At 36.0% G+C, this 17,734-nt stretch overlaps 2 protein-coding genes across 2 annotated transcripts; both read right to left on the bottom strand.

Annotated features, from left to right (window-relative positions):
* Positions 1-7,847: 7,847 nt before the first annotated feature.
* Positions 7,848-9,679, bottom strand: LOC124941256 (cysteine-rich receptor-like protein kinase 10). The gene is made up of 6 exons (XM_047481553.1): positions 9,534-9,679; positions 9,286-9,434; positions 8,993-9,203; positions 8,670-8,907; positions 8,437-8,581; positions 7,848-8,288 (listed from the first exon to the last, which is right to left on the bottom strand). The coding sequence occupies exons 1-6, from the start codon at positions 9,643-9,645 to the stop codon at positions 7,983-7,985; spliced, it is 1,161 nt and encodes a 386-aa protein (XP_047337509.1). The 5' UTR covers positions 9,646-9,679; the 3' UTR covers positions 7,848-7,982.
* Positions 9,680-9,716: 37 nt separating this feature from the next.
* Positions 9,717-10,971, bottom strand: LOC124941255 (cysteine-rich repeat secretory protein 38-like). Its single transcript, XM_047481552.1, has 3 exons — positions 10,456-10,971; positions 10,042-10,381; positions 9,717-9,796 (listed from the first exon to the last, which is right to left on the bottom strand). Exons 1-3 carry the CDS (start codon positions 10,942-10,944, stop codon positions 9,750-9,752), a joined length of 876 nt encoding a protein of 291 aa, XP_047337508.1. The 5' UTR covers positions 10,945-10,971; the 3' UTR covers positions 9,717-9,749.
* Between the last annotated feature and the right edge of the window lie 6,763 nt (positions 10,972-17,734).

Here is a 17,734-nt window from a genome sequence, read left to right as displayed (position 1 = left end):
AAATTTGGTTTTCATTTCGTTTTATTCTTATAGGGTAACATGTGAGGGTTTTTCAAAGAGGATTTTGCCCTAATCACAAAGTGTCTTATCTTGGCACTACCTTTCTTCTTCAAAAGTTTATTCACATCCCCCTCCTTAATGCGATCTCACTCAAATGTCTCCTATAACCAATTATATAAATTTAGTAAATACTTATAACAATGAATTGATAATGAGAACTAATTAGAGTAATACAAATAAGCATACCATGAATTGTTCTCACCAAATGTTCTTAATGTCTTCGGGAACTTGATTCCAGTTCAAGTATGACCACCTCTAATAACATGTGATTATCCTATGTATCTCTTTCAAAATATCCAAATAGAATCTGCAAAAACATACAAGGGTTAAAAATAAAGTCAATTTATATTTCTAAATTAAAATATACACATAACTTAAATGAATAAACTTACTTCTCTCTAACAATTTATATGTAGGTCTTTGACAATTTGGAAAGATTGTCTAGGTCTACATCCTCCCTTAAATTTTCTTTATCCTCATCTTCCGTTTCAATATTTGAGGGAGACTGAGTTGGGTATGTATTGTCGAGGATAAGAGCACGATTAATGACAATATCTGTTGTGTTAGGTTCAGTTTCTAAACCTTCAGAAGGGATAAGTTGAAGACTTGGCTAAACTGAAGTTAAAGTTGAAGGCAGTTTGGATGGAGTAGACTTCTTATTTTGGTTGGATTTTTGGTTTTTGTGTTTAAGAGATGAAGTGAGTGTTTCTTGTTTGGGAGATAATGGTCGTTTGGGGATACTTTTTTTTAGGAGATGATTTTTTTTGGGGATATTACTATTTTGGTAAGTTTAGAAGATGAAGTTTTCTTCTTTAGAACCTATTTATCCTTTTTTTTTCGTCTATCGGTAATTTTATAGTCACGCACATCCTAAAACTAGTAATAAACTATGTAAAGACATAGATAACTCAATTAACTAAAGTATAAATCTATCAACCAAATCATGCCTGGTCTGATTCTGTATATTCAGATTCACTTAGATTCCACTTTCTTTGAGATTGTCCACTCATATTGCAAGATACTCTGTTCAACCAATATAAAATACAAAATCAATTAGAACTCAATGTAGATCATATAAAATTAAATCATATTACACAGACATTAGTATCAGATATTATCTACAACTACCACATTACTAAAACAACATGCTAAAATAGATATTGAAAAACATCATGCTAAAACAGATATTGAAAACAAGTTACAAGTAATTTAATTTTGTTTTATGTATAATATATTAATTACATAATCAAAGCACAATCTAACTCACTACTGATATATAATTCTATTGTTAAGGATTAAGGAGTTTGACATGAGGTACAAAGTGTGGTTGTTCTAGTCTTTGTCGATAATTTATCGAGTTTCATTTCAAATTGACTCCAACCTTCCATCAAAACAAATAAAAAGATATAATTGGTATGATTCATGAACACCGATGAAAGAGCCTTTGGTCCTGGTACGTGATAACAATAGCATTTACACATGAATGTCATAGATAAATTCAAAGATGAGAAATTTTACTTTGCCAAGTAGATGACCATATGCATCATAAGAGTGTTGACCCATAATGGGAATTGTTTTATGCGATAAATAAAATCAAACACTTAATAAATCCATTGGACATTAATAAAAAGATATGTTCCAAGTATAAGTCAATGAAAATAACTTATTTATATGTATAGAATAAAAGATGGGCACAAAAGACATGAGAGTGAATAAAGAAAATCTCAAAGTGAAAATATTGACAATAATAAGAAATAGAAGACCATATAACATGTGAGAGTTGATAAAGATATTTTTGAATAATCCTAAAACATATCATACCTCTAAGAAGAAGAATCGATTTTCAACAAGGTTCCGGTGAGGAAGAATCGGTGCGGCTAGGTTTCGATTTTGTCGGCGAGCAAGGTTGAGGGATGCGTGAGTCCGTTAGAATTTGGGGTTGAGGGAGCGTTTGTGTCAGGGAAAATTTCTAGTTGAGGGACCATTCTGATGGAAATGCATCACAACGGTAAACAACAAATGCGGAATTTATCCTTCGTTTGACAACACTTTCCCAAACCGTTTAAACCTGTGAGGAAGATAACAAATAGGTATGCACAAATGCAATCAACACAACCCCTAAAACAGTGAGTAACACACCAATCAAGCACACACACAATCAACACAAAATTTTAGCGTGGAAAACCCCTCAATAGGTAAAAACCACGGGACACCTAGTGCCGCTTAAAATCCACTATCACCAGCAAAAGAGCAATACAAAAGTCTTCTCTAGACAATACTAGAGGCATACAAATTCATAATATCCTTGGAAACATGCACATCAAGGATATAGAAACAATCAAAGAACAAGAAAGGAAGAATATCACCAAAAATAAATGTTATTGTTCCGACAACGAAACCCCGACCTCTATACCTCAGAATCCGATCTCCGCCGTCCAAAATGTTGGCCCAGAAGTTCTGAAGTTGCTGTCTAAAAATTAGGAAGATCCAACGGTGCAAACTATGGAGATCATCAAAACACTAAGACTATTGTAACTTGAAAATTTTCCCTCTTTTCTTTCTTGATTTTTCTCTCTCTTTCTCTTGCTCTTATTTCTTGCAAAAGAAGCTTTCTCCCTTTTTTTATTTTGCTCCCAAATAAGTGAATTAAGTGGGGCCCAAGATGGGCCTATTTGATGGGATTTTCCTCATTTCCAAATGTGATACCCAGTTTGGAAGTACCGCGCAGATATCTGAGAATCTATTTAATTGCTTCCCAATGCTTCCTACCAGGATTTGACAGAAACCAACTAACAACACCAACTGCATGAGCTAAATCCGGCCTTGTACATACCATAGCATACATCAAGCCACCAACCGTTGAGGCATATGGAACCTTATCCATATCTTCAATGTCCTCCTTTGAAGTAGGACAGTCTTTACCTGTTAGCTTAAAGTTGGTAGTAAGAGGAGAACTAACCACTTTAGCTTTGTCCATGTTGAACCTACAAAGAACATTCTCAATGTATCGCTTTTGTGACATGTGCAACTTCTTGGCAGCTCTATCTCGAGTGATCCGTACCCCAAGAATCTGTTTCACTGGCCCCAAGTCTTTCATTGCAAAAGACTTGCTCAACTGCTGCTTCAATTTAGCAATTCTTCTTGTATTTTTGCCAACGATAAGCATGTCATCAACATAAAGCAATAAAATGATGAAATCATCATCACCAAACCTCTGAAAGAAAACGCAATGATCTGAAGTAGTCTTTCGGTAGCCTTGCTCCCCCATAACAGACTCAAACTTCTTATATCATTGTCTCGGTGCTTGCTTCAGCCCATATAGACTTTTCTGAAGTCAAAAGACATAGTCTTCTTTACCTTCTACCTGAAACCCTTCAGACTGCTCCATGTAGATTTCTTTATCCAATTCACCGTGAAGGAAAGCAGTCTTGACATCCATCTGCTCAACCCCAAGATCAAGACTGACCGCTAAACCGAGAACCACTCGAATAGAACCCATCTTCACAACTGGAGAGAAAATCTCATCAAAATTAATACCCTTTTTTGGCTGAATCCTTTGACCACCAATCTAGCTTTGTATCTAGGTTGTGAGATGAACTCATCGGTCTTCACCTTATAAACCCACTTGTTCTTCAATGCTCTCTTGCCTTTAGGCAACTTTACCAACTCATAAGTATTGTTCTTATACAAGGAATCTATCTCATCTTGCATAGCTTCAATCCATTCTTTCTTGTGCTCATCTTCTATAGCTTCTGCATAACACTCAGGCTCCCCCTCATCAGTGAGAAGAACATACTCATTTGCAGAATAACGTACAGAAGGATGACGATCTCTCGTAGACCGTCTGAGTGGAACACATGGTGGCATGTCTGGAACTGGTAACTCTGGATGAACAACTTCATCTACATCTTGCTCTTGAGCATCAACATCATCAACACCATGGTCATTAATAGGAACATCTTCTCCAACGTGTGTGTCAACATGTTGTAGAGGAACTGGACCCAAATCAATAAGATCATCAATATGTCGAGGAATTGTCTCTATCTTCTCAACATCCTTCAAAATCTGATCTTCAATAAACACAACATCTCGACTTCGAACAAGCTTCTTCTGAACTAGATCATAAAGCCTGTATCCAAACTTATCATCGCCATAGCCGAGGAACGCGCAAAGCTTAAACTTCACATCAAGATTTGACCTTTCATCTTTGGAAATATGCACAAATGTCTTGCATCCAATGACTCGCACGTGACTGTAAGAAACATCTTTGCCACTCCAAACCCTGTTAGGAACATCAAACTGCAAAAGAACACACGGGGTTAGATTAATAACATGTACTGCCGTGTTCAACGCTTCACCCCAAAAGGAACGCGACAACCCTGAATGTGAAAGCAAACATCTGACTCTCTCAACCAATGTTTTGTTCATCTGCTCTGCTAAGCCATTCAACTGTGGTGTCTTTGGAGGAGTCTTTTGATGTCGAATACAATGCTCTCTACAGTAAGCATCAAATGGCCCAATGTATTCACCTCCATTGTCTGTCCGAATACACTTGAGCTTTTTTCCAGTCTCTCTCTCAACTGAGGCATGAAACTTCTTAAACACATCTAAAACTTGATCTTTAGACTTCAAAGTATAAAACCATACCTTCCGGGAGTGGTCATCAATGAATGTGAAAAAATATGAGCAACCACCAAGTGTTTTTGTCTTCATAGGACCACAAACATCGGAATGAACAAGATCAAGTATGTTCTCTCTTCTGTTGGGAGGATGGCTCTTGAAGGAAACTCTGTTTTATTTACCTGCAAGACAATGAGAACACCTCTTCAACTGGACATCATTTACACCTGATAACACTTCCTTATTTGATAACAAAGACATGCTTTTTTCACTCATATGGCCAAGTCTCTTATGCCATATCTCAGTCATGTCAGCATTCTCCACAGCATTAACAATGCTCTTGGAGATCTTCGGTTGTACCACATACAACTTTGAACACCTTTTATCTCTTGTCACGATCAAAGAACCACGAGTGAGTTTCCACAAACCATTACCAAAGTAGTTGTTGTACCCATCATCATCAAGTAAACCTGTAGAAATCAAATTTAATCTAATATCCGGGACATGTTTTACATTTTGTAAAACCAACTCCATCCCAGTATCAAATTTCAAACAGACTTCTCCAATGCCAACAACCTTTGATAGCCCACTATTACCCATCTTGACATCCCCAAAATCACCTGGAGTGTAAGATGAATAAAAATCTCTCTGTGATGTAACATGACACAAAGCTCCACTGTCAATAACCCAAATCGCCTCATCATGTGCAAAGTTCAACAAATTATCATCACAACAAACAAAGATATCATTAGTGATAGTATTCACTTCAACCTTGTCACCGCTATCATCATCTTTCCTTTGATTGTTGTAGTTTTTCTTCTTGTTCTATTTCTTTGCCTATCTGCAGAACTTTACTGTGTGCCCCTTTTTACCACAATAGTAACACTCAACATTAGCATACTTCCCTTTACCAGAGCTGCTAGTACCACGCTGATTTCCTTTGTTACCCGGACCTCTACTTTGACTTCTCCCCCGCTTTTCAAACACCAAGACATCTGATTGTGAAGAGGAACCCTGTGACTTTCTTCTCATCTCTTCATTCATAACACTGCCCTTAGACAATTTCATGGTGATAATATCATCCGGTGCAGAGTTGGACAAGGATGCCCTAAAAGTCTCCCAAGAATTCGATAATGTACCAAGTAATCATAGACCTTGAATCTCTTCATCAAAATTGATACCCATTCCTGAAAGTTGATTCACAATGCCCTGAAATGCATTTAAGTGATCTGTAACAGGAGTGATATCTTTGTACTGTAACTTGATCAATTGCTTAATCAAGAACAATTTATTGTTCTCAATCTTCCGAGCATACAACTGTTCAATCTTGTTCCACAAAGTACGAGCATGTGTCTCCCCAATAATTTGATTCAGCACATTATCCTCCACCCATTGCGGAATATATCCACAAACTTGTCTATGCAAAATAGTCCATTCTGCATCAGTTTTATTCTCAAGTTTATCAGTAGCAAAAACAAGTAAGTAATAATCTTTCACATATAGGAGATCTTCCATTTTTGCCTTCCAAACATGACAATTAGAACCATTCAAATTAATCATCATACTTGTATTAGTTTTCATCGTTCAAACAGTTCAATTCACAAATAAACAATCAAGGCTTTGATACCACTTTGATGGAAATGCACCACAACGGTAAACAACAAATGCGGAATTTATCCTTCGTTTGGCAACACTTTCCCAAACCGTTTAAACCTGTGAGGAAGATAACAAATAGGTATGCACAAATGCAATCAACACAGCCCCTAAAACAGTGAGTAACACACCAAGCAAGCACACACACAAACAACACAGAATTTTAGCGTGGAAAACCCCTCAATGGGTAAAAACCACGGGACACCTAGTGCCGCTTAAAATCCACTATCACCAGCAAAAGAGCAATACAAAAGTCTTCTCTAGACAATACTAGAGTCATACAAAATCATAATATTCTTGGAAACATGTACATCAAAGATATAGAAACAATTAAAGAACAACAAGAAAGGAAGAATATCACAAAAAAATAACTTTTACTGTTCCGGCAACGAAACTCCGACCTTCAGACCTCAGAATCCGATCTCCACCGTCCAGAATGTTGGCCCAGAAGTTGTGAAGCTGCTGTCCGAAAAATTAGGAAGATCCAACGGTTCAAATTCCGGAGTTCATCAAAACACTAAGACTGCTGGAACTTGAAATTTTTCCCTCTTTTCTTTCTTGATTTTTCTCTCTCTTTCTCTTGCTCTTATTTCTTGCAAAAGAAGCTTTCTCCCCTTTTTATTTTGCTCCCAAATAAGTGAATTAAGTGGGGCCCAAGATGGACCTATTTGTTGGGCTTTTTCTCATGGACAAAGGAAACAAAAAACCCAACACATTCGAGTCGGGGAGAGAGAAGGTTTTCGGCTAGGGTTCGGTGGGGTTGCGGCTATGGTTTGTCTAGGATGTGAGTGGCCATTAACGATCAGTGAGCATTAGATAATGATAGTAGAGAGTGAGTCGTGTAGGATTTGGTGTATCTGTGAAAAAAAGAAGAAGTGAGAAATTGAGTTTTTATTGAAAAAAAATAACATAAGATGAGCTCTTGTACATGTTTGTCACCTCTAGTATATATTGAATAACCATTCCTTTAGAAATGAAAATAATATAAGAAAATTAATAACCCTAAAATCAATGGTACAAAAAATAAAAATAAAATCGAGTGCAACAATCAACCACCTTAATCACTCAATCATGATTGAAGTGGCTTAATTTCTTTCTATTATTAATTGACTATTTTATAAATTGGATAAAAGATAGTTTTTTTCGCTAACAATGTATATTAGTCATAAATGTATTAATAAAAAAATTGAAATATTTTTCATATCAACTTTAGAAATGAACAAATTAAGTCAATTACATATTAATTAGAAATAAGGCTCTTTGTTTTAATTTAATTTCATCTTGTTATTCATCTAAAATATTTAACCAGTTTTTTTTTTATATATATATATAAATAACATGATTATTCACTAGTTAATACTTACTCGATAATAAATATTACAACTGCCTAATGAAAACCAATTAAAACACCCACCAAAAATCATTAGACCCACAATTACAAAAATAAAATCAAAAGGGTCACAAGCATCAATTCTATCACCCTTAGCTATAAAATTATTTATGTTACATGTGAAAGAGGTGTATTTACATGAAAAAACTTGAAATGAATCTAAATCTAATCTAGTATCCGTTTATTTTTCAAATACAAAATATATTTGTACATATATTTTTTCAGGATAAGTGAGAATTATGATCTCAAGAATTATAATTCATCGGGGAGCTACATTCGAAAATGTTGTCACATTATTTGAAAAGACTTTCACATCTTGTGATTGTGGTGACCTTGGAGCATGTCGATTGAGCATGAACGCCGGTTGTCTTGGTCGTGGAAGCTTCGTTGTACTACTTCGCAACATAACAACGACACTTGACATTGTGGGTCTGTCGATTGGATCTTCTTGCACGCAAAGCAATCCGATTTGTATACATTTCAACACTTCAGATGGGACACAAGTTTCCATTAGTGAAGGATCCACCAGTTCCAATTCATTACAATTCTTCCATTCTTCCCATGCCTATAGAGTCACACAATGATTTATATATAAACAATATTCTTTTGGCATAAAACACTCAATTCATTAAAAACAACAAACGAATCAATGCATAAATAGAAAAGAAATTCTCAAAATAAATATGTAGAAAACTTCACCGAAAAATACATACGAATATAATAAGGTTCTTTCCCGAGCTATCAAAACTCCAGTTCTTTTTCCCGCTTACTATCTCTAGAAGAAGAACTCCAAAACTGAAAACATCAGATTTAACTGAAAATAATCCGTTCAAAGCATATTCGGGTGCCATGTATCCACTGTTTAGATAAACATTCAATAAGAATTTTGTTAAATAACACCTCAATGAAAATGATCATTATTAGAAGAATAACAAAAAAAACTCACTATGTTCCAACAACTCGGTTTGTATTTGCTCCACTTTGATTAATGCCAACAATCCTTGCCATTCCGAAATCAGATATCTTTGGATTCAATTCATGATCAAGCAATATATTACTAGCTTTCAGATCTCTATGTATGATCCTTAGTCGAGAATCCTCATGTAGGTAAAGAAGCCCACGAGCTATCCCATCAATGATACTAAAACGTCTATTCCAATCTAGTTTAGGAGCTCGAGTTGCATCTAATTTTCTCGTAATAAAGCAATCACATTAGTTGTTACCTAAAAACGTATTTGCAAGTTAAAAACTATATAAAAAAAAGGTTACCAAAGAGGAAAAAATCTAAGCTTTTGTTTGGCATGTACTCATAGACGAGAATAGATTCATTTCCTTCCAGGCAACAACCCAAAAGTCTAACAAGATTACGATGTTGTAGTCTTGCAATCAACATGACTTCGTTCTTCAACTCTTGTAGTCCTTGATATGAGCTTCTTGAGAGCCTCTTAACTGCAATTTCTTTTCCATCGTCTAGTGTACCCTATACAGAAAAAAATGAACCAAGTTAGTCCTTAGAACCATAAAATTTCCAAATTGGCCAAATTGCATGCAATTAAATATACCTTGTATACAGGACCAAATCCTCCTTCTCCAAGCTTGTTTACTTCTAAGAAACCTTGTGTGGCAGTAATTATCAAATCCAATGACATTGAAGGGAACTCTTGGGATTTAACATGTTGTTGATCTTCTCCATCTTCAAATTTTATTTTTTCTAAACCAAATAATCAATAAATAAACATGTCAAGGATTTATATTTGCAGTATAGATGGAATTAATTAATTAAAATAATTATATGGAATATATTTTATACCTTGTACTATTGATCTTCTTCTCTTTAGTGTATAGAGAAAACCTACAAATGATGCAAGCATGACTAGAACCACAGAAAGAACTACACTAACAATGATTATGGTTCTTCTCATTTCCCCATATCCTATCAAAACAAGTGATATTGTTATGCAATATAGCTCTCATGAAGTTGATGTGTTTTTTGATGGCAAAGTGATGATGATCAGAAAACTAAACTTTACGTACCACTCGAATTTTTGTTGCGATCGGACAAAGGAGGGTGTCCTGAAAATGAAGATGAGACACCATATATAAAACCCGATAATTAAACTTCAACGCGAAAACTCGTGTCCTTATTTTATGTCTACACCAAAATATGTCTTGATATCAAGACTATTGTTTTTATTTGTTCAAAGAAGTTTCATTATGTTAAAATTGTAACAATTTTTATTATTTTTTGGGTTCTAAGGACAGGTGATGACTTAATCAAAAAAGGGTTTTTCTTTTTCAAAAACATAAATTATACCAACCTCTATCATGAGTACTATTGGGTTCTAATGGAGTCGAGCCTGGAACAAGAGGAGGAGCTGGTTGAATATTATAGAAAGGAGCTGTATCATACATCATTAAACAACTTTCCCCAAACATCATTGCCCATTCACTCCCTACAGTGCAACAGTTTGGATAATAAGCCAATGCAGCTAACAAGCATCTTTTGCATTCAAACCCTGTAATATCTGGCGTGCATTGAACCAAACAATACACCATTTCAAAATCCGTCAATTTTGCCTCCCCTGTCTGAAAATACGCCGGAGTTGTTTCCATACTCACAGCCTTCTTAATCAGCTCATTCATTGTATCCGAAAGAACCTAATTTTTACATAAAATTTGAAATTTTGATACAATAAACAAAACCCAAATAAAACCAATAAAAGGGATGGAACCTGGCTTAATTGTCCAGGATTTGAAACATTGTAGTCACTATCCCAGGAAACCCAGTTGCCGTTAGTGCTTACTCCTATCGAAAAGATGTTCGAATTTGAGTAACGAAGCATGCATTCGTTGTACCAAATGATGGATTCTTTGATGTATGGACATTTCTGTGTGGGGAGGAGATTTGTGGCGTCATTAATACATGACTTACAAAGTTGGTGAGTGATGTCGCCTCGGCAGAGGTAGAGGGCGTAGACTTGGTTGGAGCCAGTGCCGGTGGTGAAGTTGAAGAAGCTCCGGTTGGATGCGGCTTGTGAGGAGAGGATAGCGAGTGCGAGATTCAAATTGGTCTCGTATACACTGTTTTTAGTGTAGTTGTTGCCTTCGTCGGAGCTGCATTTACTTCTGAAGTAGTGAATTTGAACGGAGGAGAGGCTGAGTTTTAGAAAGGGAAAGAAGGAAATACAAGTTATAACGGGAAGAATCATGAATCCTTTCATTTGGATGTGGAAATTATGGCTTAGGCTTCTTGTTCTTCCTTCATGCTTTTAAATATCATTGTCAATTTATTTTTTATTTTAACTTTCTCTAAATAATGATGTTTGTTATATGAGTGTAAATTCAATAATATATATATATACAATATTTAAAAAAATGTTAATCATCACAAGTTTAAAAGAAAGATTAATAACTTAATTCGTAGAGTACAAGAATTTAAGACTTCATATTCTTTCACATTAAATTTGAAAGTGTTTTGAATTATTTTGAATTAAAACGTGAAGTTATCAATGTTTTTAAATTTTGTATTGATATTTTAATATTAAAGACAACTAGATTAAAATGACTAAATAAATATTTTTTTCCTTCTAAAAAAAACTACATAAAACAAGTTTTTTAGTCATAAAATAAAACTAGATCACATAACCCTAAAAAAACTAGTTTACAGCTATAAAAAAAAAGTTGTTCGATATACTATTTAGAAAAAAATTCTTTATTTTGAATTTTATAAGAATAATTACCTAAATATTAAAATTTTATAAAATATTTTAATTTATAAAAAATTCAATAAAACTACCTCAATACTTTAAAATATATTTGTAAATATGCCTAAATTAAAATATATACACATGATCACCCTATTAATTATTTTTTTTTCTAATAATATTTAAATTTTTTTTAGTTTGATTAACTCTCTTTCTTTAAAAATAAACAAATTGTTAGATAAGTCAAATTTTCTTGACCCCTCCAACTATTTGTTAGCATTGACGTGTATTTTTTTTCTTTCTATTATTCAGTTTTGAGTTGATTTTGCGTTTTGTTTGGTCCGATATTCTATTTTGCTGGATCAATTTTTTTGTGTTGGATTTTTATAGTTTAAATAATACTCTCAATCGTCGGGGGTTGTTTGTTGCTCATACCTCCGATTGTGTTGGTGATTCTTTATTGAGTCCGTGTTCGTCCCCTTCTTAGCAGCAAATAAGACGAAATAATCGGATTTTAAGTTTTTTTTTTCAATAAAAAGTTACTCGATTTGATCATTCATAAAAGACTTCTTACAAATATCCTCTTATTATTTATATGCATTTCTCACTATTTCGGACATATATGTAGATGATTTAACAGGACATTTTCCAGCCTTTCTTATTCAACTATCGACTAATGATTAACTGTCGCTCAAAATCTTTAATAAAGATTCTTCCGACACTATTTATAATTTTGATTTGTTCGGCTTGTTCTACTACAACCATTATCGTTCAAAACAAAAATGAGTTTGTTTATAGAGAAATCTTAAACAAATCGCATAATCGTTAGATAATTTCTAATAAAAGTTTTATTTTAATAAATTGTTTATACAATTTAATATCTAAATCATCAATTATTGATTTTGATTTTATAAACCTTATTTTGTATTATTTACTCACTAATTATATATATATATAATTTATATTTGAATTTAATATATAAGAATTAAAGTTAAAAAAATTCACACCAAATTAATTAATTAACATTAATTATGTAGGCTCTATATTGATTTGGACTAGTAAGCAAGTATGCATCAAATCTTAACTCATTGCACCATAATTTTCTAACCACTTTAATTCTGTTACGTGGCGTTACATCTAACAATAATATATATAGAATTTTAATATAACCATTTATTATATATCAATAAATAAATATATATTATAATTTTTTTAATGTAGTATCATTCAACTCTAGGAAGACCTTGGACAGGTCTGGCATGCACGGGTGAATCTTGACAATCTACTGACATGCAGTTGCAAAAAGAAAACTATTTTTATTGTCAACATATATGGATTGTGTCTTGGGATAGATCACGATTGTCAAGTTTTAATCCATTGGCTCTTCATTTTCAATCTCTCGGTGTTCTTGTTTGAATTCCCTATTAATGACCTTGGTTGATGTTAGATTCGTGTAACGAGATTTGGGAAACTTTTGGCTTGATAGTATACTTGGTTACGGTTTTCCATATTTGTCTCGTTTTGTGCCGTTGTTGTTTCATTATTTTATGAGTTTGGTTTTGTCGTGATTATTTTCCCTTACATTTTTTTGTGACCATTTCTCAAAAAATGCAGTAGCTAGTCAATTAGTATATTTAGGAATGATGATTCATTTATAAGTTTTGTGTATATGACCTAGTCTCAAAATAATCTCAACTACTAACTAGCAATATATCATTAATGGGAAACAATATTTGAATTGAAAGGAAAAGGTAGTTTCAAAGACCATTTCATAGTGCCCACTTGAAAGAAAACACCATATTTAAAATGGAAGACAAGTAAGTTTTTGGATTTGTACTGGATAGAGTTCAATTGGAAGAGAAAGTAACTAATGTAAAAAAATGGTGATATGTTCAAGTACACCTTGAGAAAGAGAGTTATCATCTAAAAGCCATTCATTATTAGAACTAGGTCAAAATTTATCACTATCATATTGTTTTCAAGTAATTAATAGTCACGCGGAGTTGACATGTTCAAGTAGACTAATTCCAATTCCATTGCAACTACTTCTCAGGCCATAAAAAGAAACTTTAATTACTTCTCTAGATATCAACTTTGGCTTGTCTGAGGTTGGTTATTTGAGGAGTTTTATATAATTTATTATTTATTTTTTTAAGGTATTATGCTATAATTACTCCACTTCAATTTAAATCGTTATAGGTGGAAATCAAATCTGTGATTTTTGGTATCTTAGAAATTACTATTGTCATTAAATTTATTATGTTTTATTTATCCAAGTATGATTTAAGAAAAAAAAATCCTTAATGGTAAATCATAAATCAGTATCTTGTATTGGTGATCAAGTGTGGATTTTCTAAATGAAATTTATAACAAAGTAGTGTATATATATTAGCGTATATATATTAGGGACGGATATAGGATCCGGAGTTAGGGTTGGTTTGAAAAAAATTGAGTCGAAATTTAAAAAAATAAATTTGGTTGAATTTGAAAAATATAAGAGAGAATTAAGTAAATATTTTATTGAATATACGGAAAAACTTTAGAAAATTATGGAATAATTTGATTTGATTTTATTGAAAACAAATGTTGGGCTTAAGCCACCACAATTTTAATGTCTCTAAATATATCATACTAATTGGAGCCTTGTCCTAACTTAAATTTGATTTTATTTTGAAGATATAATTCTGCTAACTTATAAATTCGATTGAATAACTCATTCATTTTAGCTTAAAAACTAAAACAAAAGAAAAAGAATAACCCTTCTTCAAAATAGTGTAAAAAATACTCCTAAATTACATGTAGCGATATTCTCATATATCTTTGATTAGTTCGGACGCGTCTAGAATTTGATTCAACTGCCCATCTAACTCGATCATGTCCACATGCACTAAAACAGGGTTGAATTTAATTTATGGGGGCCAAGATAACCTATTTTTCGATAAGGTCCTAAATTTTGTGTTTCAAAGCGAAGAGAAAATTTATGGAATGTCCGTTAGCTTGATGGTATTTGCACCATTCATTTACGAACTTCCCTTTTGGTGGCTTCCCTAGTACTAGTGTTAAAACCTGAATAAGTTTCCTTGGTAATAAGACTTCAAAGGCTTTTGATGCCGACATTTCCAAATCACCGAATTTTCTACGTGGCAGAGAAGTACTAACACTCCTTTCTTGTGGTTGTTGTTGCGCTTGTTTCGGGAGAACGAACTGGCTGGGAGGCTGTTCTAACCCTTTGGTGTTGTTCTTCCACACAGTTGCGATTTGTATATTGCACGTTCATATTAACATAACATGCCAACTTGTGCGTGCTCGCTAGGCAACTCATCTAGTTCCGACGCAATCTCCTTCTAACGATATGTGTAGCTCTCAAAGGTCTCATTTGTTCCTTGATAGATTTGACGTAACTTCCGTTTGGGCTAGTCAACCTTGACAAACATGGAAAATATGCTAATAAGACCTTTTCTATCGACTGTTTGATATCGAGAAATATTCTGATGACGCGTGTACCACTCTAGAGATTTGTCTGCCAGATATCGAGAAAATACTTGAATCGATGTGGCTTCACCCAAGTTATAAGACATGAGGTTGGAAATATACTCGTTCATGAAGGTCGAAAGATTCTTCCTTCCTTAGTACTTTAGCATGTTAGGTAGTTACCCGCGATGTATAGAAGCGTTATTCGCACTTTCATGTTATACCTACATGTTTTCATGGTTCTAAGTTATAATCTAGTGCTGAAGGATCATTTAACCTCCCCAGAATTTTTGTCTACATCTTTCTCATTTCATCAACATTATCTTGAGCCTTCCTAGAACCAACCTATCCCTTAGTGGACCTGAATAATTTCATTCTAACTATTCTATCCTCATTGGCCTTCTTATTAACCTCCTCAAACTCAACCATGTTCAATCACTATCGCCTTGCCTTTCTAGAGTTGCTGGATCCATGCTAACTGTGTATTAGCTTGAACCATGGTAGTTGTAACGAAGGGTCTGTCTAATGCGGAAAAACACACCAAAATTCACAACTTTGGCTAACCCTTGTCCGGCTCAGGTCCTCCTCGTAAGAACCTGATCAGCCAACTCCCTACTTAAGATTTTCTCCTAAGTAAATAAACTTCCCAGCAAAGATATATTTCTCCAAGAACGAACAGAATATAAAGAAGATAGAAAACAACAGTAAAGAGGCAACACAATATTACGGCCGAAGCCAACCTTGGATCTTATTATTGATTCACACACAACCAATGAAAATACAAGGAACCCACGGGTAGGCACAATCCCTAGGCTCAAGTGTCTCTCTCTAGTTCTTGAATAACTTGATTGATCTCTTGATTGAATGCCTTAGGGTCGCCTCCTCTAGAGATATAAATAGGAGTAGAAAACGTGTACAACAAACTTTGCCTAAGTCTACGCTGAATAATTCATCTAAGACTTAGTCTTCCGAAAATATAGGGACTTTGACCGGGCCTTCCCGAAATACTCGGTCTCGGCCAAGACTTCTTCCATCTTTGACTTAACGCTGCGCCTTTCTTCGGTCGCCCAGTGGATCGGGACATAATCGGTCCAAAACCGGCCCAAGGCACAATCCCTGGTCGAGGCCTGACCCATGCACAATGATCTGGCCCATGCTGAAACGCTTCGGTCCTCGGTCTGCTCTTTCCCCTCGGTCGGATGCGTCGGCCAGGCTACCTTCTCTCGGTCCCTGCTTCAACCAGGCTACCTTCTCTCGGTCGCCTGCTCCTTCCTGCACACTTTTCCGCACCTATGCCAAGGCCCCCACACGCGTGCCTTGGTATCTCTGGTCTGGTGCCCGAGCTCCGCACTTGGCTCTTTTCAGGGCACCTCCTCTGGTCCTGGCCTGCACTCAAGTTAGCCAGGCCGAGAGTCAGAAACTAGGGTTGTGACAAACCACCCCCACCCACCGGACTCAACGTCCGCGTTGAGGGGTTCTCCACCAGACCTTTACTCGTCAAGTACGCCTGCACCTTATCCGCAAACTGCCACAGGTTAGTATTACGTACCCATGTAGCATCTTCCCGGCTCTCTCCGTGCCATTGGACTAAGAAGTCCGTGCGCCTGTTCTTGACACTGTGACCGACTGTCCTGTGATCCAGAATCTGGGCCACTTTCTTTTCGGTCTCAAACTGCACCACGGGTGGAGCTCGCCTAGCCTGCACCCTGGTACCATCGGCCATATCCTCGTGAAACTTCTTCAGATAGCTCACGTGGAAAGTTGGGTGGATCTTCAACCGGTCTAGAAGAGACAACCGATAGGCCACCCGACCGACCCTTTTCAACACTTGAAAAGGCCCGTCATACTTAGGTATTAGTGCTCGCTGCCGACTCTTAGCACTAATCCACTTCCAAATCTGTGGAGTCAGCTTCAACAAGACCTGTTCTCCGACCTGGAATTCCACTTCTCTTCTACCCGCATCAGCATACTTCTTCATACGCTTCTGAGCCTTCTCCATGCTCTCCCGAGCCAAGTCTAACATCTCTTGCTTAAGCTTGGCGAAGCGGTATGAAGCAGGACAATCACCCCCATCGTTCCTTGAAGCTACTGTGTGCGGGGTATTGGGCTGGACCCCAAATACTATCTCAAACGGACTCTGGCCCGTTGATGAAGACCCATGCAAGTTGTAACTGAACCGTGCAACGTCTAGCAAGTCGAACCAATTCTCTTGGCTGCTTGTCACATAATGCCGCAAGTACTCCTCGAGCACTTGGTTGATTCTCTCCGTCTGGCCATCGGTCTGCGGGTGATTGGCCGTAGAGAATTTGAGTTCTGACCCCATCAAATTAAAAAGAGAAGTCCAGAACCTGCTAGTGAACCGAGCGTCCCGGTCGCTCACAATGTGAGCCGGCACTCCGAAATTTTTCACAACATTCCGGAACAATAAGTCAGCTGCGTTCTTGGCTGAACACACCTTGGGCACCGGTATGAAGACCGCATACTTCGAAAACCTGTCCACCACAACTAGGACCGAAGTCTTCCCCTCCACTTTGGGAAAACCGAGAATAAAATCTAAGGAAATAGACTGCCACGGTCTATCAGGTATGGGCAAGGGCTGCAGCAAGCCCGCTTGTCTCCTCTTCTCGGTCTTGTCTAGTTGACACACTAGACACGTCTTGACATAAAATTCCACGTCCTCCAACATCTTGCTCCATAGGTAGGACCGTGAAAGAAGCGCCATCATTCTTCCTACTCTAGGATGACCGGCCCATTGTGGATCATGGGTCTCTCTAAGTAGTTCCTGACGCAAGGGCCCGGTCGGCACGACCGCACGCCCTCCTTTGGCAAAAACAGA

This window comes from Impatiens glandulifera, chromosome 6 (genome assembly GCF_907164915.1).
Source record: "Impatiens glandulifera chromosome 6, dImpGla2.1, whole genome shotgun sequence".
NCBI classification, from domain to species: domain Eukaryota; kingdom Viridiplantae; phylum Streptophyta; class Magnoliopsida; order Ericales; family Balsaminaceae; genus Impatiens; species Impatiens glandulifera.
The sequence above is the reverse complement of the archived record's forward strand: the minus strand, read 5'-3'. Positions and strand labels throughout refer to the sequence as shown.